The sequence below is a fragment of the Rhinoraja longicauda genome, chromosome 3, assembly GCF_053455715.1.
Source record: "Rhinoraja longicauda isolate Sanriku21f chromosome 3, sRhiLon1.1, whole genome shotgun sequence".
Taxonomy (NCBI): domain Eukaryota; kingdom Metazoa; phylum Chordata; class Chondrichthyes; order Rajiformes; family Arhynchobatidae; genus Rhinoraja; species Rhinoraja longicauda.
This window is the reverse complement of record NC_135955.1, coordinates 11,907,741-11,930,177: the sequence shown is the minus strand read 5'-3', so window position 1 is coordinate 11,930,177 and position 22,437 is coordinate 11,907,741. Positions and strand designations below refer to the sequence as shown.

The window sequence follows — 22,437 nt, the reverse complement described above, 5'->3', positions numbered from 1 at the left end:
GAACACTATCACTATTACATCATACCTTTCTTCTCACTAATGTCTTGTTCACTTTCAGGATTATACAGCTCATCATCTTGATCTGGCGCTTCGGTCAAGATATCATCCAAAACATTGACTTCACCATCTAAAAAAGAAATTATCCGTTAGCTTAAACTTCTCATTTGCTACATGTCTACTTGTACAGCCAATCTAATGTAGTAAAACAAATGAATGTTACATTTTTATAAAAACGTAGAATATTTTACATTTTTACTCTGGAATTGCTGTGAAGAGATGACCATTCTTGAAACAGTATCTTAACTGATCTCAACAATAACATCCCAATGTCTCTTACATCTTCTGGTTCTCTTTACCCTTTTCCCGTTCCATTCTTCATGCTAAGTTTCCTTTCCCAGTTCTGTGAGTACAGATTTTCTACTCACCGTTCACTATTTTGTCATCTCAAACCATTAAATGTTAAAGCATAAAATGTGCCATCCAATCTTAGGCAATCTTTCTCCTTGAATGTGATGCTATATGTAATAATCCAACTTCATCGCTCATTCCTTACATTCTTTGTTACCCTTTCAATCAACTACTTATTTCCCCAAATAAGAATACTTACACAGCAATTTAACAAGCAGACAAAAGGCAGAACTTGGAGTACAATTTATGAAAATGTAAGTTTATGCACTTTGGTACACAGAGAAACATCATTAAGAAACTAGTACATGCGGATGGAAAAATAAAGCCAGGCTTTGGCATTCCAGATCATGAGGCACAAAATAAATATGGAAACTGTAGTAGTAAAATCCTAGAAAAGTGTTTTTGTTTGAACAAGCACTTGAAGATTGTCACATTCTGGGATAGTCTGAAGTACACTGAGAATGTCAAGAAAATATAACCAAAGAGATTGATGATGACTTAATTGAACAAGTGAATCTCCCTGATTGAAGGTCTGGAGGATAGTCTTACGACCGCAATGTGATGGTGATATGGGCTGAGAAAGAGAATGTGACCAAAAAGGTCAATGAAGGCAGCGCTGTAGACGTTGCGTACATGGATTTTAGTAAGGCATTTGTCAAGGTTCCACATGGTAGGCTGCTCTGGAAGGTTAGATCCCATGGGATCCAAAGAGAGATAGCTGAATGGATAGAAAATTGACTTCACAGAAGAATGTAGAGGGTGATGGAAGGTGGTTGCTTCTCAGACTGGAGGCCTGTAACTGGGAGTACATTGGCACGTTTGTAGATGACACAAAAGTTGGTGGTATTGTAGATAGTGAAGATGGTTGTCAAACATTGCAGCAGTTGGGCGGGTGGGTCGAGGAATGGTTGATGGAATTTAATACAAAAAATGTGAGGTGTTGCACTTTGGGAGCATTAACATGGGCAGAACCTATACACTAAACATTAGGACTCTGGGATGTCTTGCAGAGCAGAGGGATCAAGGAGTACAGGTACATAGTTCGTTGAAAGAGTACAAAATCATGAGAGGAATAGATTGGTTACACGCTCAGTCTCTTGCCCAGAGTAGGAGATTCAACAATAGGTTTAAGGTGGGGGGGGGGTAGATTTAATAGGAACCTGAGGTGTATTTTTTTTCATGTAAAGGATGGTAGGTATATGGAACGAGCTTGTACAGCCAATCTAATGTAGTAAAACAAATGAATATTACATTTTTATAAAAACGTAGAAAATGTCACATTTTTCCTCTGGATTTGCTGTGAAGAGAAATGGTAGTTGAGGCAGGTACTATCGTAAAGTTTAAGAAACGGTTAGACAGGTACATGGATAGGACAGATTTAGAGGGATAAGCACCAAACGCAGGTAGGACAGTATAGATGGGAAATGTTGACCAGTGTTGTCAAGTTGGACTGATGGGCCTATTTCAACTCTGTAAGACTGTGTTTAATTCAGACCAATGCAAGGTGATGTGTTTTAGGAGTATCGATGAGGCTAAGATATATACTGTGCAAGGTAGGGTATAAGGGAGTACTGAGGAACAGAGGAACTTTAAATCTAATGATCTTCAAATGTGGCAGTGCAGCTTGATAAAATGGTTAAGACGACATGGGAATACTGGCCAATAATCAAGGTATTGATGCAAAGGTAGATAGGTAATGAGCAATTTTATGAAATATTGGTCAAATCCTCAGGCAGAGTACAGTGTGCAGTTCCGGTGACCTCACCATAGGAATGGTACCATAGAGTTAGATAGGATGCAAAGGAGAAGCACCGTAATGTTTCCTGCGATGGACGGTTTCCATTATAAGGGGAAAGGATATGAGCAAGCTATATAAAATGATGAGAAGCATAGACACGATAGACTACAGGAATCTAATTCCCAGATCAGAGGCAGATAAAACTAGAGGGCATAGATTTAGGGTAAAGGGTATTGGTATACCATTATCCCGTGAAAAAGTTCCAAGAGATTTAGAGATTAGTAAGAGGTTTAGAGATGTTTTTACCGAGAAAATGGCGAGTATGTGAAATACAATGCCTGAGAGAATGGTGGAAGCAAAGTCACAGAAGGAATATCTAGATGAACACTTGGATAATTTAAATTCTGCATATGTTCAGCAGTATCGACAGAGATAGAAAGAGTGAATAATTTGGGTCAATTACTATATTCATTAGTCCAAAATTATTGAGGTTATTAACATAAAATGTGATTTCAGATTATCTCTCTTCTGATGCTGCCTCACCCGAATACATTCAGCATTTTATGCTTTTATTTCATATAATAATAATAAATTTTATTTGTCATATGTAGGTTGGCACAGGGTCAACGGTACAATGAAATGTATTTGACAAGACAACGGGTCACCTCAGCAGTAATATTCCAAGGATAAATAAGATAAGAAATGACATTAGTACGGTAAAAAGACAATATTAAAAATAATCAACATATATGATTTGAAATGTGTTTATGAGTTCAGAAGCCTGATGGCCTGATGGTAGAAACTGTTCTTAAGTCTGGTGGTACGCACAGCCATACTCCTGTATTGTCTGCCTGACGGTAACAAGGAGAACAGCCTGCGTGCTGGGTGGCTGTGGTCCTTGATGATGCTGCATGCCTTCCGCAGGCACCGCCGATAGAAAATGTCCTGAATGGCCGGGAGACAGTTGCCAGTGATGTGCTGTGCCATCTTCACCACTCTCTGTAGTGATTTGTGGCTGTGGGCAGAACAGTTCCCGTACCATACTGTAATGCAGCCCGTCAGCAGGCTCTCGATGGTGCATCTGTAGAAGTTTGTGAGGATGCTGGCGTTCATGCCAAACTTCCTCAGTCTTCTCAGGAAAAAGAGCCACTGGTGGGCCTTCTTTGTTATTGTGTTCGTGTGCAGTGTCCAGGAAAGTTCAGTGATGTGCACACCGAGGAACTTAAAGTTGCTGACCCTTTCAACCTCAGCATCACCGATGTGGATGGGGAGGTGTCCACTCTCCCGCTGTCTCCTGTAGTCCACGGTCATCTCTTTAGTTTTGCTGACATTGAGAGGTTATTTTCCTGGCACCAGCTGTTTAGTGCCTTTACTTCCTCTCTGTAGGTCCCTCTTGGACCTCATTGTTGTCCGTGATGAGGCCCAAAATGGTCATGTCGTCAGCAAACTTTAGGATGCTGTTTGAGCTGTGCTTAGCAGTACAGTCGTGCGTGAACAGGGAGTACAGGAGAAGACTGAGCACACAGCCCTGTGCTGTGCCTGTGTTGAGGATCATTGAGGAAGAGGTGTTGCTGCCAATTCTCACCACCTGGGGCCTGCCCGTCAGGAAATCGAATATCCATCCGCAGATGGAGGTCTCCAGTCCAAGATCAAGGAGCATGGGGACGAGTTTTGAGGGAATAATAGTGTTGAATGCCGAGCTGTAGTCAATAAAGAGCATTCTCACATATGTATTTCCTTTGTCCAGGTGGGTGAGCACACTATGTATTGCTATGGCGATGGCATCGTCCGTGGCCCTGTTTAGTCTATATGCAAACTGAAGAGGGTCCAAGGTGTCAGGGAGAGAGGAGCAGATGTGAGTTTTGACTAGTCGCTCGAAGCACTTCATGATGACTGATGTCAGTGCGACAGGACAGTAGTCATTTAAACAGGTTACTGGTTTATTTAGAACAGGAGCGATGATGGATGCTTTGAAGGAGGTGGGAACCACAGACTGACTCAGAGAGAGGTTGAAGATGTTGGTGAACACCTCTGCCAGTTGATCAACACACGCTCTGAGGGCCCGCCCTGGAGCTTTGCGGTCGTTGACCTTTTTGAAGGACCGCCTCACGTCTGCCGTTTGTAAGGACAGTGTGGTAGTCCCCTTGCACACCTGTGGACTCATGATGGGCGCTGTGTTGACTGCATCGAACCGGGCGTAAAAGGTGTTAAGCTCGTCCGAGAGCAATGTGGTAGGCTGAACAGTGCTCCTGTTTTTCCCTTTGTAGTCTGTGTAATCCACTCCACATGCGTCTGGAGTCCGAGCTGTAGTAGTTAGATTCCACTTTGTTTCTGTGGTCTCTCTTGGCTTTCCTGATGGACTTCCGGAGGTCATATCTGGCTACCTTGTAGGCATTGAGGTCGCCCGAGTTGAAGGCAGTAGTCCATGCTTTAAATTTAGCATGGATATCCCGTCTGACCCAGGGTTTCTGATTTGGGTAAGTGCAGATGGTGGCTTTTGGAACCACATCATCGATGCACTTACTTATGTAGCCTAAGACAGAGTCTGTGTATTCGTTGATATTGCCTTCTGTTGCGTCTTCAAACATCTGCCAGTCAGTTGTGTCAAAGCAGTCCTGTAAGGCTTCATCAACCTCATTGTTTCATTTATATATGACCCTGGAACAGTGATCTGCCTTACCAAAAGCAGGGCAAGGGAGGGGCTTATAACAGACTCTGAATGGGGTGTAACAATGGTCCAGGGTCTGCTCTGCCCTAATGGGAAAAGTGATGTGTTGGAAGAATTTTGGGAGAACCTTCTCCATATTGGCTCTGTTGAAGTCTCCCAAAACAATGAACGCAGCCTCAGGATGGGAGTTCTCCAGCCCATTTACAATCCCATACAGTTCGTCCAGGGCTAGAGATTTATCAGCCTGTGGGGGGATGTAAGCAGCAGTAAAGGAGGACTGAACTGAAATGTTTCATGTGTCGACGACTACACTAAAACCAATTGCATTAAGGGGCACAGCTTACACTGTAGCAAAGAGTAAAGGATGGATGATTGTTAAAATGACAGTCAAAGGCACATTTTCACTGCATCTACCTTTGAGGTGAAATTGTATTCAGCCTATTGCACATGTCACAAAAAATATCCGATTATTATCATAAAGCTATTTATTTGAGTACATAGAGTGTGATGCCACAGAAACCATTTGGATCTACAATGCTTTGGAATATCTTGTCATGAAAGAAATTTTAAAATGGTAGAAATTATGTTTTCATATTCCTCTGAGGCGGCATTCCATAACAAAATGCCTTCCATCACCATCTGTTCGACCATTATTTTTGTACTATGGAGATGTTTTAATTTTTCATGGTTGGTCCGTGAATGAAACCCAACACCATAGATATGAAACACAAGAGACGGCAGATAGTGGAATCTGAAGCAAGGTGCAAACTCAAGCAGCATCATGGTGAGGGGGGGGTGTCGAGTTGCAGGATCTGTAAACAGTTCAGGACAGCATTTACTGATGCCCAGGTCCATTAACCCAGACGGTTCATATATTTCACCCAATGTGCTATTTCACCCAATATCCAATGAAATAAATTGTGAAATGGACCTGGTGGGATACTAGGACCCAGCAATGAACTGAAGGGTTGACAGGTCTGCTATATCATTGGAAATGAGAAATATGGAAATGATAATTGCACCAAACTTTCAACTGGCATCAAATACTTTTTAGCTACTTACAATTTCTTCATACTGAATGGGCTAAACAAAGGTTAAATTACAATTATGGACCAACAGAAATGAGAGAACTAATTTGGTTTGTTTAATAGATTATTACCTTCATAATCTATCAATTTTACTTAATAGAGCTAACTGTTCCCAGAAGGCAAAACACAAAAGTGCAGGAGGAACTCAGCGGATCAGGCAGCATCTGGGGAAGGAATGGACCAGAGATGTTTTGGGTCAGAATGTTTTGGCTCTAATCCTGATTGGAATAGAGAGGAGAAAGCTGGAAAAGAGTGGTGGGGAGTGACAAAGCCTGGCAAGTGACAGGTGAATCAGAACATGGGGGGGGGAAATCGCAGAAGAAAAACAGTGAGAATGTCTTCAAAGGAGGCATACTGCGAGGAGATTTCACAACTTATAACTGCCCCTTTGCTCTATCTACTGTACTGTATGAACTGACTTATCTATCTTACGTATAGCTGATCTATTTAAATAGCATGCAACACAATGCTCTTCAGCGTACCTTGATACGTGTGACAATAATAAACCTAAACCTAAAATTGAGACACAGGAAACTGCAGATGTTGGAATTTTCAGCAAAACACAAAGTGCTGGAGAAACTCTGCAGGACAGCAGCATTTGTGGAGAATTGTACATGCAACATTTCACTTCGATTTTGGCGAATCTGACCAAATTGATTGCCACAGATGGCTGTGGAGGCCAAAACACTGGGAATGTTTAAGGCGGAGATTGACAGGTTCTTGATTAGTACGGGTGTCAGGGGTTATGGGGAGAAGGCAGGAGAATGGGGTTTAGAGGGAACGATAGATCAGACATGAGGTGAATGTCAGAGTAGACTTGATGGGCCGCATGGCCTAATTCTGCTCCTTGAACTTGTGAAAAGAGAATCAAGAGTGTTTTGTCATACTTCCCAGATGGAACAATGAAATTCTTACTTTCAACATCACAACAGATGTAAACATAAACAATAAACAAGAAAATAAAAAGTTCAGTATGTGTAACATAATTTCAAGAGCATAGGAGCAGCAGCACATGCTCTCTTCGAGGGTGGACTTCTAGATGGGACGGTGCATTGTCTGACAGGCAGCCCTTGAATGAATGAGTTCAATTTGCATGAAGGAACTGCAGATGCTGGTTTACACCAGACACAAAATGCTGGGGTAGCTAAGTGGGACACACAGCACCTCTGGATAGAAGGAATGGGTGACGTTTCAAGTTGAGACACTTCTTCAGACGGTTGAGAAGTTTGCAGCATTGATCTGTTTAGATTATGCTGCGGTCAGGAGGGGAACCCCGCATGCGGACCAGAGGGAAGAGATCGGCCGCTTCTCACAGGAGGTAGGGCATGGGTCTGGCTTGCCTGGGGAGCTGCTAGAGGAAAGGTCTGGGACTTCTCTCTTTCTTTCTCACCCTGTGGAATTCTTTGCCACAGAAGGCTGTGGAGGCCAAGTCAATGGATATTGTTAATGCAGAGATAGATAGATTCTTGATTAGTACGGGTGTCAGAGGGTATGGGGAGAAGGCTGGAGAATGGGGTTGGGAGATAGACCAGCCATGATTTGTGACTTGGGATGGGTTAAGCTTTCAAAGGTCTTTTATTATCACATGAGCCAATTAAGGTACAATGATAAGCAAATTACCATACAGCCATACTAAAAAAAAAGCAACAAGGCACGAATACATAAAAGTTAACATAAACATCCAGCACAGCGGATTCCCCACATTCCTCACAGTGATGGAAGGCAATGAAATCCAATCTTCTTCCTCTTTAAGTGGACAGCAACATGAAATGTTTGCCAACCGTGGTAATAAATCTTTGCTTTTTTTTTGATTCTTGATGTTTCCACTAGTGGGAGGGTCTAGGACTAGAGGTCATAGCCTCAGAATTAAAGGACGTTCTTTTCGGAAGGAGATGAGGGGGAATTTCTTTAGTCGGAGGGTGGTGAATCTGTGGAATTCTTTGCCGCAGAAGGCTGTGGAGGCCAAGGCAATGGATATTTTTATGGCAGAGATAGATAGATTCTTGATTAGTACAGGTGTCAGAGGTTGTGGGGAGAAGGCAGGAGAATGGGGTTAGGAGGGAGAGATAGATCAGCCATGATTGAATGGCGGAGTAGACGATGGGCCGAATGGCCTAATTCTCCTCTGTGAACTTATGAAGTGATTTATTGTCGTGTGTCCCAGACAGAACAATGTGAAATTGTTGCTTGCAGCAGCACAACAGAATATGTAAACTTAGTACACCGTAAACAACATATAACGGCCTAATTCTGCTGCTATAAGTTACACAGCGCAGGCCCAGGCAGGCCAGGCCAGGCCAGGCCAGGGATCAATGAAACAAAAGCGGCCGCCACTGGCGCTGGCGCTGCGACTCCCCTCCCTCAGCCAGCGAGCCGTCCTCTACCTTTATCATCCCGGCTCTCCGCCGCCATGGGTAGCGAGTGGGTGTGGAGATGAGAGTGGAGCACGGTCAATCTATCCGATACGATCCGCCCCGGGACCCGGGGGGGCTGCGTTAACACCGCCGCCGCCACCACCACCACCCACCGTCCGACCGAACGACCGTCCGCTCCTCGCAAAATGGCGCCGTCAAGGCCAGGCCGCCGCCGCCGCTGCAAGGCCTCTGCGTCGCTGCGTCACAATGCGCGCCGCCCGTCTCTGCGCGGCACAATGCACGTCGCTTCACCCCCGCTGCGTCACAATGCACGTCGCCCCACCCCCTCTGCGTCACAATGCACGTCGCGCCAACCCCAACAACCTGGCCTCACCCACAGGTCTGGAGGTTGGAAGCTGCTTCAGGTGGGGAGAGAAGTGGGGAGAGAAGTGGGGAGAGAAGTGGGGAGAGAGGTGGGGAGAGAAGAGGGGAGAGAGGTGGGGAGAGAAGTGGGGAGAGAAGTGGGGAGGTAGAGGGGCGAGAGAGAGAGAGGGGGGCTAGAGAGAGAGAGAGAGAGGGGCTAGAGAGAGAGAGGGGCTAGAGACAGAGAGGGGCTAGAGAGAGAGGGGCTAGAGAGAGAGGGGGGGCTAGAGAGAGAGGGGCTAGAGAGAGAGGGGGGGCTAGAGAGAGAGGGGCTAGAGAGAGAGAGAGGGGGGCTAGAGAGAGAGGGGGCTAGAGAGAGAGAGGGGGGGGGCTAGAGAGAGAGAGGGGGGGGGCTAGAGAGAGAGAGGGGGGCTAGAGAGAGAGAGGGGGGGGCTAGAGAGAGAGGGGGGCTAGAGAGAGAGGGGGGGGCTAGAGAGAGAGAGGGGGGGCTAGAGAGAGAGAGGGGGGGCTAGAGAGAGAGGGGGGGCTAGAGAGAGAGAGGGGGGGGGCTAGAGAGAGAGAGGGGGGCTAGAGAGAGAGGGGGGCTAGAGAGAGGGGGGGGGCTAGAGAGAGAGAGGGGGGGCTAGAGAGAGAGAGAGGGGGGCTAGAGAGAGAGAGGGGGGGGGCTAGAGAGAGAGAGAGGGGGGCTAGAGAGAGAGGGGCTAGAGAGAGAGAGGGGGGCTAGAGAGAGAGAAGGGCTAGAGAGAGAGAGGGGCTAGAGAGAGGGGGGCTAGAGAGAGAGAGGGGCTAGAGAGAGGGGGCCTAGAGAGATAAGAGGGGCTAGAGAGAGAGAGGGGGGGCTAGAGAGAGAGGGGGGGCTAGAGAGAGAAGGGCTAGAGAGAGAGAGGGGGGGCTAGAGAGAGAGAGGGGCTAGAGAGAGAGAGGGGGGCTAGAGAGAGAGAAGGGCTAGAGAGAGAAGAGGGGCTAGAGAGAGAGAGAGGGGGGCTAGAGAGAGAGAGGGGCTAGAGAGAGAGAGGGGGGGCTAGAGGGAGAGGGGGGCTAGAGAGAGGGGGGCTAGAGAGAGAGAGGGGCTAGAGAGAGGGGCTAGAGAGAGAGAGGGGGGCTAGAGAGAGAGAGGGGCTAGAGAGAGAGAGGGGGGCTAGAGAGAGAGAGGGGGGCTAGAGAGAGAGAGGGGGGCTAGAGAGAGAGGGGCTAGAGAGAGAGGGGCTAGAGAGAGAGGGGCTAGAGAGAGAGAGGGGCTAGAGAGAGAGAGGGGGGGCTATAGAGAGAGGGGCTAGAGAGAGAGAGGGGCGAGAGAGGCTAGAGATAAGAGGGGCTAGGGAGGGGCTACAGAGAGAGAGAGAGGTGAGAGAGAAGGGGGTGAGAGAGAGAGGGGCTAGAGAGAGAGAGGGGCTAGAGAGAGAGGGGCTAGAGAGAGAGGGGCTGGAGAGAGAGGCTAGAGAGAGAGAGAGAGGGGCTGGAGAGAGGGGCGAGAGAGAGAGAGAGATAGATAGAGAGAGAGAGGCCAGAGCGATAAGAGGGGCTAGGGAGAGAGGGGTTAGAGAGAGAGGAGCTAGAGAGATAAGAGGGGCTAGGGAGAGGGGTTAGAGAGAGAGGAGCTAGAGATAAGAGGGGCTAGAGAGAGGGGCTAGGGAGAGAGGAGCTAGAGAGATAAGAGGGGCTATAGAGAGAGAGGCTAGAGAGATAAGGGGCTAGGGAGAGAGGGGTTAGAGAGAGGAGCTAGAGATAAGAGGGGCTAGGGAGAGAGGGGCTAGAGATAAGAGGGGCAAGAGAGAGGGGCTCAGGAGATAAGAGGGGCTAGAGAGAGGGGCTAGGGAGAGAAGAGCTAGAGATAAGAGGGGCTAGGGAGAGGAGCTAAAGAGATAAGAGGGGCTAGAGAGATAAGAGGGGCTAGGGAGAGAAGAGGAACTAGAGAGATAAGAGGGGCTAGAGAGATGAGAGGGGGAGGGAGGGAGAGAGGGAGAGGGAGGGAGGGGGAGGGGGGGAGGAGGGAGGGAGGGAGGGGGGAGAGGGAGAGAGTTTATTCTTAAACTGTGGCCCTTTGTTCTGGATTCCCCAACAGGAACATGGTTCCTGCATCTAGCATGTCCAATCGCTTAATAATTTTGTGTTTATAAGATTCCCTCTCGTCCTTCTAAGTTCCAGTGAATACAAGCCAAGTCGTTCCATATGATAATCCCGCCATCCCGGAAATTAACCTTGTGAACCTATGCTGTACTCCCTCAATAGCAAGAATTTCCTTCCTCAAAAAAAGGAGACCAAAACTGCACACAATACTGCAGGTGTCTCACCAGGGCCCTATGCAACCGTTATAAAGGCCAACATTCCATTTGCTTTCTTCATTGCCTGATGTAACTGGATGGAGAGAGGGATGGAGATAGAGAGGGGATAGAGATAGGGGATGGAGAGGGAGTAGAGAGAGTGGCTAGAGAGGGGGCGGAGAGAGGATGGACGGGGGATAGAGAGGGGGCTGGAGAGAGGAAGGGGATGAGAGGAGAGGGAGGGAGAGGGGATGGGGAGAGGGATGAGGAGAGGGATGAGGAGGGAGAGGGAAGGGGAGGAAGGGAGGATGGGGAGAGGAGAGGGGATAGAGAGATGGAGGGAGTAAGGGGATGGAGAGTGGGAATGGGGAGAGAAGGGATTGAGAAAGAAAGAAGGGGTGAAGAGAGATAGGAGGGTGAAGAGAGGGAATGGAGAGGGGATTGAGAGGGAGAGAGGAGGGAGATGGGATGGAGAGGTGGAGGATAGGGGAGAGACATTTTGAGAGTGTTGAATGGATGGTGACATCACTGAGTGGGCTCCTGCATTATTTCAGGAAATACGCGAACCCATATTGCAGAGGGCAGGATGGCAAAGGGACATGGTTGCTATCATGTCAAACTGCCCTACTGGGAAATTTACAATGTTGTAGAAAAAGAGGGGACAGATAGAGTGATGGAGAGAGGGGATAGGGAGGTAGAGAGAGAGGGGATGGAGAGAGAGGGTAGAGAGGGAGGGGGTTGATGGAGAGAGGTAGAGAGGGGATGGAGAGGGGTAGAGAAAGGGTAGAGGGGACGGAGAGAGGGATAGAGAAGGGATGGAGGGGGGATAATGAGAAAGAGAGAGGGGATAGAGAGCGATAGAGAGGGGATGGAGAGATGGGATGGAGAGAAAAAAGACAGAGGTAGGGAGGGAGAGAGGGCAGATGGAGAGGGAGAGAGAGTGTGGAGAGGGGATGGGGAGGGAGAGAGGGTGGTGAGAGAGATGGGATGGAGAGAGCAGAGAGACATTTGGAGAGTGTTGAATGGATGGGGACATCACTGAGTGGGCTCTTGCATTGGGTCATAAGAAACATGAAGCGGATTCTGTGTGCAAATTCCTGAGAGGAATAGATTTGGTAAATGCTCAATGCATCTGGTACACAGGGGATTCAAAAACCAGGGGACATAGCTTTAAGGTGAGGGGGGTAAAGATTTAATGGTAACCTGAGGGGTAACTCTATCACACAGAGGGTGGTGGGTGTATGGAACGAGATACCGGAGGAGGTAGATGAGGCTGGTTGTATTGCAACGTTTTAAAAACATTTGGACAGGTACATGGATAGGACAAGTTTAGAGGGGTATGGGTCAAATGCAGGAAGGTGGGACTAGTGTAGATGGGACATGTTGGCCGATGTGGGCAAGTTGGGCTGAAGGGCCTGTTTCCATTCTGTGGTCTTATATATGGTCCTGTATAATTGTAGCAAGATGCCCTTGCTCCTGTACTCAAAATCTTTAATTCAGGGTCGAGATGTGCATCATAGATCTTGATGTGACATCACTGTGTGCATAAATAACACCAGAGAATTTCACGGTAGTGAATTATTTCAGGAAATGCGCGGACCCATTTTGCAGAGGGCAGGATGCTAAAAGGATATAGACACAAAATGCTGGAGTAACTCAGTGGGACAGGCAACATCTTTGGAGAGAAGGAATTGGCGACGCTTTGGGTCGAGAGCCTTCTTCAGACTGAAGTCTTCGACCCGAAACGTCACCCATTCCTTCTCTCTGGAGATGCTGCCTGTCCCGCTGAGTTACTCCAGCATTTTGTGTCTATCTTCGATTTAAACCAGTATCCGCAGTTCTTTCCTACACATTCTGCCTGCTGAAGGGATATGGTTGCTGTAATGTCAAACTGCCTTACTGTGCAATTTGCAATGTTGTACAACAAAATCAAAACATTAATGGCTAGGAGAGGCATTCCTTTCTCAGTGTTCCCATTTTCCTGCTGATATCGGCCAACATGTAAACGACAATATGTATGAAAAGAAAAAAAAACTATTAACTTCAACTTGGAAGGATCATCCATTTTATTAGTTGTTTATTCAAGAAAAATTAGCAGTGCTGAACATAGATTGTTGGATCTCATATAAATTCACTTCGGAAGTGAATCATTGATCATGATTAGACGTCCAATTTGATGGCAGAAACAAATTTCCCGACCTGCCCAACTTACTATTGTGGAATTTAAAAACAGATTTAAAGTCAGAGATAAATCACATAGCTAGAAAGAGATTTATTTGCAGTGAATATTTTCTGCCCGTTTCTTGAAATAAATCTGGGAACTGTTTGCAAAAATAGAATTACACTGTAGGTCTCTGTCTGTACATGTGATAATAAAGAACCACTGAACCATTTGTGCAACCTGTAAAGAATATTTTTGGTGACACTTTCAGACTCCAGTCCTCGTGTGAATATGTTGAACTTTTCAGTTGGTCATTACTATTTCTCAGATGTTAAAAATCCTGATATTTTTTTTTGGCAATCAATTACCATCCCAGTTAAATACAGTGACAAACAGAAAAGCATCCCATTTTTCAGGACCACATTTAACCTAAAGAAATCATATAGTGTTCCCATATAAATTATTCATCAACCACACATTTTTTTCAAATATATCTCTGATATTCATTCATTGACAGTTCTCTTGACTCTATCAAACTGAAATTGCTTTAAAATCTGATCACAGATGATATCTCAGATCAGCAGTTAACAGAGTTCCAAAATGACAAGTTAAGGGTGGCACTGTGGGGCAGCTGGTAGAGCTTCTGCCTCACAGCGCCAGAGGCCCGAGATCGATCCTGACCTCGGGTGCTGCCTCTGTGCAGTTTTTGCACATTCTCCCCGTGACCGTGAGGGTATCCTCCGGGTCCTCCGATTTCGTCTGACATCCCAAAGATGTGCAAGTTTGTAGGTTCATTGGCCTCTGTTGAAATTGCCCCTAGTGTGCAAGGAGTGGATGAGAAAGCGGGATAACATTGAATTAGTGTGAATGGGTAATCGATGGTCAGCAGCGTGTGCTGAAGGGCCTGTTTCTATGCTCTATCTCTAACCTTATGTGCCAACTCAAATTAGTGTAAGAGATCCTATGACATTATTCACGGAGTAATAAATGTGTGTAAAAAATTACAAGGTGATTATGTTTTTCCTGTGAGACACTGCTGTGTTAAAAATGGCTGCCCGTTTCCCTCTGTGTGGAACTCTGACAATAAGATCCTGCCCAACCTTTGCACGGCCTGTACATTTAAACGAGCATTTAAATGAAGAAGGCTCTCGACCTGAAACATCACCCTTCCTTTTTCTCCAGAGATGCTGCCTGACCCATTGAGCTACTCCAGCACTTTGTGTCTCTTCGGTGACAATATGCATATTTGTAGTTAAGATGATTATTTTTCTTTACAGCAGGATTCCCAAAGTGTCATCAATGGATTCTGTACACAATCTGATCGCCTTCCCAAAGGTGATGGAATGACATCAACAATTATGTAACATCCAGAGAGAGTGAGAAAGAGAGACCGTGAGAGAGCGATGAGTAAAAGTGAGAGAAAGAGTGAAAGTGGGAGAGGGAGAGTGAGAGAGAGAGAGAGAGAGAGAGTAAAAGTGAGAGAGAGAGAGAGAAAGCGAGACAGGGTAAAGGTGAGAAGGTGAAAGAAAGAGAAATGGAGGGCAAGAGAGGTGGTGAGAGAGAGAGGGAGATCGTTCGGTTTCAGTTTTAGTTTATTGTCACGTGTACTGAGGTACAGTAAAAAGCTGTAAAGGGAGGAGAGAGAGAAGAGGGAGAGGAGAGAGAGAAGAGGGAGAGGAGAGAGAGAAGAGGGAGAGGAGAGAGAGAAGAGGGAGAGGAGAGAGAGAAAAGAAGTGAAGGGAGAGAGAAAAGAAGTGAAGGGGGAGAGAGAGAGAGGAAAGAGTGTTCAGTGGTCAACAATGTCTTTCATCTAGCCTCTATTTCTGTACCTTTCTGCACATTTCTGTACAGCAAAAACTGCCATCGTGTTTTGCCTAACTTTGGAGGTAATATACTTACCTTCTGCCTGAACTAATGAAGGAAACTGGGCCCTTCCTGTATGATTGACCTTACCACTGCTGCCATTTCCCTTGGGGTTTTGCAGACAGACGGCCATGCCATCAGTGCGTGCAGTTCATTTTGATTATGCAACAACAGAAATTGAATCAAAAGGTCACACCTTACCAACCTCATCAACAATTTACGACAAAATCAGGAGATAGAGTGGCGAGACACGCATGAATTAAAGTGCCCTACCTCCTGGGATATCATTTTTACATATAAATAAAAGAATCTCATGTAACTTTTATGTACAGTAAATCAGTGCCGACAGTTCACTGAACTTTGTGGATCCAAAGCTGCCTGAGGCCAGAATGGGGGAGCTCATCCTTTCGTAGGGGAAAGCAGTTTACTCACAGGTCTGTACATGGATGTCAAGAATGGAAGTGCTGTTAGCTTGAGGACTCTGTGGCTTTCTGTGTTGTAACCACTCTTTAATCTGTGGAAAGATACTCACTCCCATGCCCCTTGTCCTGTTTGGTTTTGTTTACAGATAGAATGTGGAAATACCACCTAGTCCGCACCGCCATGATCGCATTGAATGGCGGTGCTGGCTCGAAGGGCTGAATGGCCTACTCCTGCACCTATTGTCTATTATCTATTGTCTATTGTGACCATCGATCGACCGTTCACATTAATTCTACGTTATCTCACTTTCCCATCCTACACACCAGGGACAATTTACAGAAGCCAGTTAGCCAACAAACTTGCACGTCTTTGGAGTGTGGGAGGAAACTGGAGCACCCGGAGAAACCCCAGGCGGTCACAGGGAGAAGGTACAAGCTCCATACAGACAGCACCCGTGGTCAGGATCGAACCCGGGTCTCTGGTGATGTGAGGCAGCAACTCTACCGCTGCACTACTTGGGCCACCCTCACGGCTTCAACTTGTTCACCAGCTCTCGTGTGGCAACTTGTTAAAAACCTTCTGGAAATCCAAAAACATTTTTTCTCCATGTCCCCCTTTATTGATTCCGATTGTTACTACAGCGAATTTGTCAAACATGATTTGCCTTTCATAAAACCATGTTGACTTTGTTTGAAAATGCCCTCAATTATGAGGCGTTACTTGATTAATATCTCCCCAACAAGAGATAATAGGAAGCCAGAAGAGACTGCAGAAGCTGCAATCCTGGGGGGAAAAAAAAAAAAAAGTGCTGGATGAACTCAACGGGACAGGCAGCGTCTGTGGAACAAAATGGACTGGCGACATTTCGTGTTGGGAGCTTTCTTCAGGTGACCCTGACATCAGAGAGTCCAAGCGTAGAGTAAGGCCTGCTGGATCTCCTGGTTGCTAACAATTTAAACTCTCCTTCCCATTCCCATACTGACCTGATAGACACAAAATTCTGGAGTAACTCAGCGGGACAGGCAGCATCTCTGGGGAGAAGGAATGGGTGACGTTTCAGGTCCAGACCCTTCTTCAGACCCATTCCTTCTCTCCAGAGATGCTGCCTGTCCCGCTGAGTTACTCCAGCATTTTGTGTCTATCTTCGATTTAAACCAGCACCTGCAGTTCTTTCCTACCCATACTGACCTTTCTGTCCTGGTTCTCCTCCATTGCCAGAGTAAGGTGGCATGCAAACTGGAAGAAGAGGGCTTCATATTCATCTTGGGTAGCTTACAAACCAAGAGCATGAACATTGATTCTCCAATTTCAGGCAAACCAACACCTCCTCCTCTTCCATCCTATCTGGTCTTCATCCCACTCCCACCTCCCACCCCGTGTGTACTGTACTTATTATCCAATTCCTTTCCCCTCCTGCCGCTCATCTCCCTCCCTCTCTACTCCGAGTCCCCTATTTTCCTTCCCTTTTATTCCACCCCCTTCCCCCACCCTTCCTGTTGTCCTCTTCAACTCATAATCCTCACTCCAGCTTTAAACTTCACTCCTCCATTCCCAACCAATGCCCTTTGTCTCCATTTCGCCTCCAGCTTTTATCAGATCTCCACCCATCTGCTAATTGCCCATCCACACATATCACAAGCTATAGGAGTAGAATTAGGCCATTCGGCCCAATGAGTCCACTCCGCCATTCAATCATGGCTGATCTCTGCCTCCGAATCCCCTTTTCCTGCCTCCTCCCCAAAACCCTTGACACCCGTTCTAATCAAGAATTTGTCTCTCACTGCCTTAAAAATGTCCACTTACTTGGCCTCCACCGACCACTTGCCAACGCCCCACTTTCCCCTCATTTCTCTTTACCAGCTTACTCGCCTCCAATCCAACGGTCTGACGAAAAATCGCCTGTCCATTTGCCTCCGCAGATGCAGCTGAGTTCCTCCAGCACTTTGTTAGTTTAGCTTAGTGACACCCCAGATTGCAAGAATAATTATCAATGAGAATCATCGTGAGTCATTTTGACATATCACTCTTTAAGCACAGTTTGAAGTAGCAAATTATATAATGAGGTCAAACAAACCATTGGCAACAAACATGATCACGTAAGTGCAATTTAAAGGCATAATCATAGAAATCCCAATGTAATTACAATGTTATAAACTTGAAGCGGTCCAGTGCATTTGAGGCCATCAGTGAGTTTTTTCCTTCTCTACCTTCGTACCCCTGCATATTCTGCAGCAGGTCAAGCAACATTTTGTGAGGAGATATATGAAAACTGCTACACATGCACCAAGGAATGCCACCACATCGAGGCAATGATATTGGTACCAAGTCAGAGAGTGTGCTGCAGGCCGCAAATGTTTTGCTCCTCCATGTCGCATAACAAACTCAATCCAGTACACAGACCTTTCCAAAGGACTCATTGGCTGGTCTCGATGAATTATAGATAACTTCACAGCATTTTCTTTATACCTGAAGGAATAAAAATAGTTATAGTCTTGCTTGATTTTACTTTATTTTGTGCCAGATATCCATTCATCAACATCTACCTGATTGCTAAGTTCTATTTAGACAAACTGCTCATTACAAGAGGTCGGCACGGTGGCGCAGTGGTAGGGTTGCTGCATTACAGTGCCAGAGACCCGGGTTCCATCCTGACTTATGGGTGCTTTCTGTACAGAGTTTTACGTTCTCCCTGGGATCACGTGGGTTTTCTCCGGGTGCTCAGTTTCCTCCCACAATCCCAAGATGTACAGGTTTGCGGGTTAATTGACTTAAGTTAAATTGTAAATTGTCCCTAGTGTGTGGGTTAGTTTTGGAGTGCGGGTCGGTGTGGACTTGGTGGGTCGAAGGGCCCGTTTCCACACCGTATCTCGAAAGTCTGAAGTCTTAAGACTAAAATTACACAAAGAAAGACACAAAGTGCTGTGGTAACTCAGCATCTCTGGAGAACATGGATAGGTGACCTTTCGATTCGGGACCCTTCTTCAGACTGACAACAGGGGGAGACGGGGTGAGGGGGGAAGAAAGAAAGCTGAAAGAGAGGAGGGGCCGGACAAAGCAAGGCTGCTAACGGATGAACACAGGCGAGGGGGGGTTTTCACCTTTTTCCCTCCCAGTCAACCTGACCCGAAACGTCACCTGTCCACTTTCTCCAGAGATGCTACCTGACCCACTAGGTTCCTCCAGCATTTAGTGTCTTTTTTTGATAACTAGCAACTGCAGTTATTTGTTATTGTAATTAGACCAATATTGATACAGTCACAAATCCAGAGCTGTGGACAAGGACAACTGAAGGTTCGGGTAAAGGACATAAGGGATGGATTGGAGGGACACATGTGTATCCAGCTAGTTAAACTCAAGGGAGGCAAGCCCATGAAGAGAATGTTAAGGATACTTGTTTAAAATTTGACATCTTAATGGGCCAGGAAGAGCAAGGCATTGAGTCAAAGAGTCATAGAGTCATTGTGTCATATGATGTGGAAACAGGCCCTTCGGTGACACTGACAAACCTGTCCCGTCTACATTCGTCCCACCTGACTGCTTTTGGCCCACATCCTTCTTAATCTACCCTATGGCACGGTGGCGCAACGGTAGAGTTGCTGCTTTACAGCGAATGCAGCGCCGGAGACTCAGGTTCGATCCTGACTACGGGTGCTGTACTGTAAGGAGTTTGTACGTTCTCCCCGTGACCTGCGTGGGTTTACTCCGAGATCTTCGGTTTCCTCCCACACTCCAAAGACGTACAGGTATGTAGGTTAATTGACTGGGTAAAATGTAAAAATTGTCCCTAGTGTGTGTAGGATAGTGTTAATGTGCGGGGATCGCTGGGCGGCGCGGACTTGGTGGGCCGAAAAGGCCTGTTTCCGCGCTGTATCTGAAATATGAAAAATATGAAAATATCCATGTACCTGTCTAAATGTTTCTTAAACATTGCGATAGTACCTGCCTCAACTACCACCTCCAGCAGTTTGTTCCGTCTATCCATCGCCCTTTGTGTAAAAAGGTTACCCCTCATGTTCCCATTTAATCTTTTCCCCCTCACCTTAAAACTATGTCCTCTGGATCTCGATTCCCCTATTCTGGGCAAAAGACTGTGCATTTACCCGATCTATTCCTCTCATGATTTTGCTCACCTTCATAAGATCACCCCTCAACCTCCTGTGCTCCAAGGAATAAAGCCCTAGCCTGCTCAAGCTCTCCCTATAGCTCAGTCCCTTGAGTCCTGGCAACATCCTGGTACATCTTCTCTGAACCCTTTCAAGCTTAACAACATGTTTCCTCTAAGAACTGAACACAAAACTCCAAATGTGGCCTCACCAACGTCTTATATAACTAACTGCAACATGACCTCCCAACTTCTATACTCAATACTCTGACTGATGAAGGCCATTGTGCTGGAAGCCTTTCGACCATCCTATCTACCTGTGACACCAATGATGTCAAACCTGAGTAATAAAGAGACCCTGGTATTTCCAGTGGATAGGAGAAGGCTAAGAATCAATTTAATTTTCTTAAATTTTGGGATTCATTGCAAGATGTTATTGTCTGTGGTTGGCAAATCAATTGCAGGGGCAGCATGGTGGCGCAGTGGTAGAGTTGCTGTCTTACAATGTCAGAGACCCGCGTTCAATCCTGACCATGGGTGCCATCGGTACAGAGTTTGTACGTTCTCCCCGTGACCTGCGTGGGTTTTCTTTGGGAGCTCCGGTTTCATCCCACACTCCAAAGACATACAGGTTTGTAGGTTAATTGGTTTGGTAAAAAATTGTAAATTGTCCCGAGTGTGTTTAGGATAATGTTAGTGTTATGGGGATTTTTGGTCGGCACAAAGTCAGTGGGCCGAAGGGCCTGTTTCTGCGCTGTATCTCTAAGCTACACTAAACTAAAGAGATTCACCAGGATGTTATCTGGCCTCAGGCTTGAGTTGTTGGGGAGGTTGGATAACCTGCTAACTTATTTTTAAAGTGTAGAAGGGGTGATCCGGTCCTGCTGAGTCGGATGGTCACATCGCACAGTGAACCAGCACTTGCACTTTATACTGTTTAAAACTGTTCTAATTTGTTTCATTGGGTTGTTTAAATTAATACTTTGCTAATTGATTTATTGCATCGTATGGGAGGCGCATTCCCAATCTCGTTGTACCCCTGTACAATGACAATAAAGATATATTGTATTGTATTGTATTGTGTTGTATTGTATTGTATTGTGTTGTATTGTATTGTATTATTGAAGTGCACAAGATTATGAGACGCCTGGATAAAGATAGTTGTAATTTGCATAGTTGCCAAGATAGTGAGGTGTGACCCAAGGAGGAACTTGGCCAGATATAGAATTGTTGGAGCATAATTGAAGCTAACTTGCATCTTATCAGACACATGCATGGCGCACAGTTGGCGACTCGGGTTTGATCCCGACTACAGGTGCTGCCTGTACAGAGTTTGTACATTCTCCTAGTGACCGTGTGGGCTTTCTCCGAGATCTTCGGTTTCCTCCCACACTCCAAAGACCTACAGGTATGTAGGTTAATTGGCTTGGTGTATGTGTAAAATTGTGTGTGTAAAATAGTGTTAATGTGTGCGGGGTTCACTGGTCGACACGGACTCGGTGGCTGAAGTCTGTTTCCACGCTGTATCACTAAATTTAAATGCATCGGAAATTGACATTTGGCTTCTGTTTTTAAGGTCATGTCATAAGTGATATGAGCAGGATTAGGCCATTTAGCCCATCGAGTCTACTATGCCATTCAATCATGTCTGATCTATCTTTCCCTCCTAACCCCATTCCCCAGCCTTCTCCCCATAACCCTTGGCACCTGCACTAATCAAGAATCTATCTCTGCCTTAAAAATATCCATTGACTTGGCCTCCACAGCTTTCTGTGGCCTTCTTTTCTAACCACGTCTGCACCTGTGCAAAATCAGATCCTCATGAAGATGCAGTGCCTTTGCACTGTTCGGCAACATAATCAAAGACTTGTACCATCCCGGTCATTCCTTCTTCTCATTGCTCCGGTTTGGCAGTAGATACAGAACCTCGAAAGTGTGCACCACCAGACTGAAGGACAGCTTCTTTCCCTCTGCTATCAGGCTTCTGAACGGTCCTTCCATAAGCTAGGGTACTGACCAACGTTCCCTCTCACCCTATTGTGTACATTCGTCTTTGTCTATGGAACTAATGCTGAGAACTGTATCCAGCGCTCTGTATCTTCCCCTTTGCTTTATGTATTGTACTTGAGTTTGACTTGATTGCATTTAAGAATAGTATATATAATCTATTTGGACAGCATGCAAAACGAAGAAGGAACAAAGGAGGATCCGGCGTGGGGGGACCGCCCTGAGGGGGGGGGGATGGGGGGAGAGCAACAGAGACCCAACGTAGGGGGACCACCATGAAGAACAATGGACAAAGGAGGAATGGGCGTGGGGGGACCGCCATGAGGAGGGGGGGGGGGGAGAACAACAGAGACCCAATGTGGCTGACCGCCATGAAGAACAATGGACAAAGGGGGAACCAGCATGGCGGGACCGCCGTGAGGGGGGGGGGAGGAGAGGGGGGAAGAACAAGGGGGAACTGGCGCGGGTGGCCATTTGTAACTTTGTAAGCGCCCTTTGTGGGCGCCTATTTGCATACCTTGGCACGGTATGCAAGCAAAGAATTTCACTGTGGCATGTCACATGTGACAATAATGTAATGCATTCAGTATTCAAAGCTTTTCACTGCGGTATTCGGTACACGTGACAATAATAAACCAAAACCTAAACCTTTTATGTGAGGGAGGTCAAAGCACAACACTGCAATAAATTGAACATTAATTCTGCTTCCCCTTAATGCTCTACACTTACCTCGTGTCATTAATCACAGTGTTGAGGGCAACAACCAAATCCTGTACACTCAACGTAACAAAATTAAGGACCACAGCGACTCCCTTTGCTTTCATGTGGGCCATGTTATCAGGCTGATCAGCGAATAGAGGAATGCCGACCATAGGCACCCCGTGATAAATGGCTTCATATATCCCATTGGTACCACCGTGAGTGATGAATACTCTTGTTTTGGGATGCCCTGAAATTAAAGTAACAAAAATTACTTGAGT

General features: G+C 46.2%; 2 protein-coding genes across 9 annotated transcripts in view; both read right to left on the bottom strand.

The window, feature by feature from the left end:
* ythdc1 (YTH N6-methyladenosine RNA binding protein C1) overlaps positions 1-8,488 on the bottom strand; it is a 41,775-nt gene extending 33,287 nt beyond the window's left edge. For 2 of the 4 annotated variants that reach the window (XM_078431705.1, XM_078431717.1), the window contains exons 1-2: positions 8,287-8,488; positions 26-127 (exon numbers count right to left, since the gene is read on the bottom strand). In XM_078431705.1, the coding sequence (XP_078287831.1) occupies positions 26-127; positions 8,287-8,314 (130 nt within the window). In that variant the 5' untranslated portion in view covers positions 8,315-8,488. The remainder of the gene's footprint in view (positions 1-25; positions 128-8,286) is intronic. The other 2 variants (XM_078431697.1, XM_078431710.1) reach the window with 1 other exon arrangement.
* Positions 8,489-16,812: 8,324 nt separating this feature from the next.
* Positions 16,813-22,437, bottom strand: part of LOC144612104 (UDP-glucuronosyltransferase 2A1-like) — an 88,500-nt gene continuing 82,875 nt past the window's right edge. For all 5 annotated transcript variants that reach the window (XM_078431679.1, XM_078431685.1, XM_078431672.1 and 2 more), the window contains 2 exons: positions 22,187-22,406; positions 16,813-17,814 (listed from right to left, as the gene is read on the bottom strand). In XM_078431679.1, the coding sequence (XP_078287805.1) occupies positions 17,532-17,814; positions 22,187-22,406 (503 nt within the window). In that variant the 3' untranslated portion in view covers positions 16,813-17,531. The remainder of the gene's footprint in view (positions 17,815-22,186; positions 22,407-22,437) is intronic.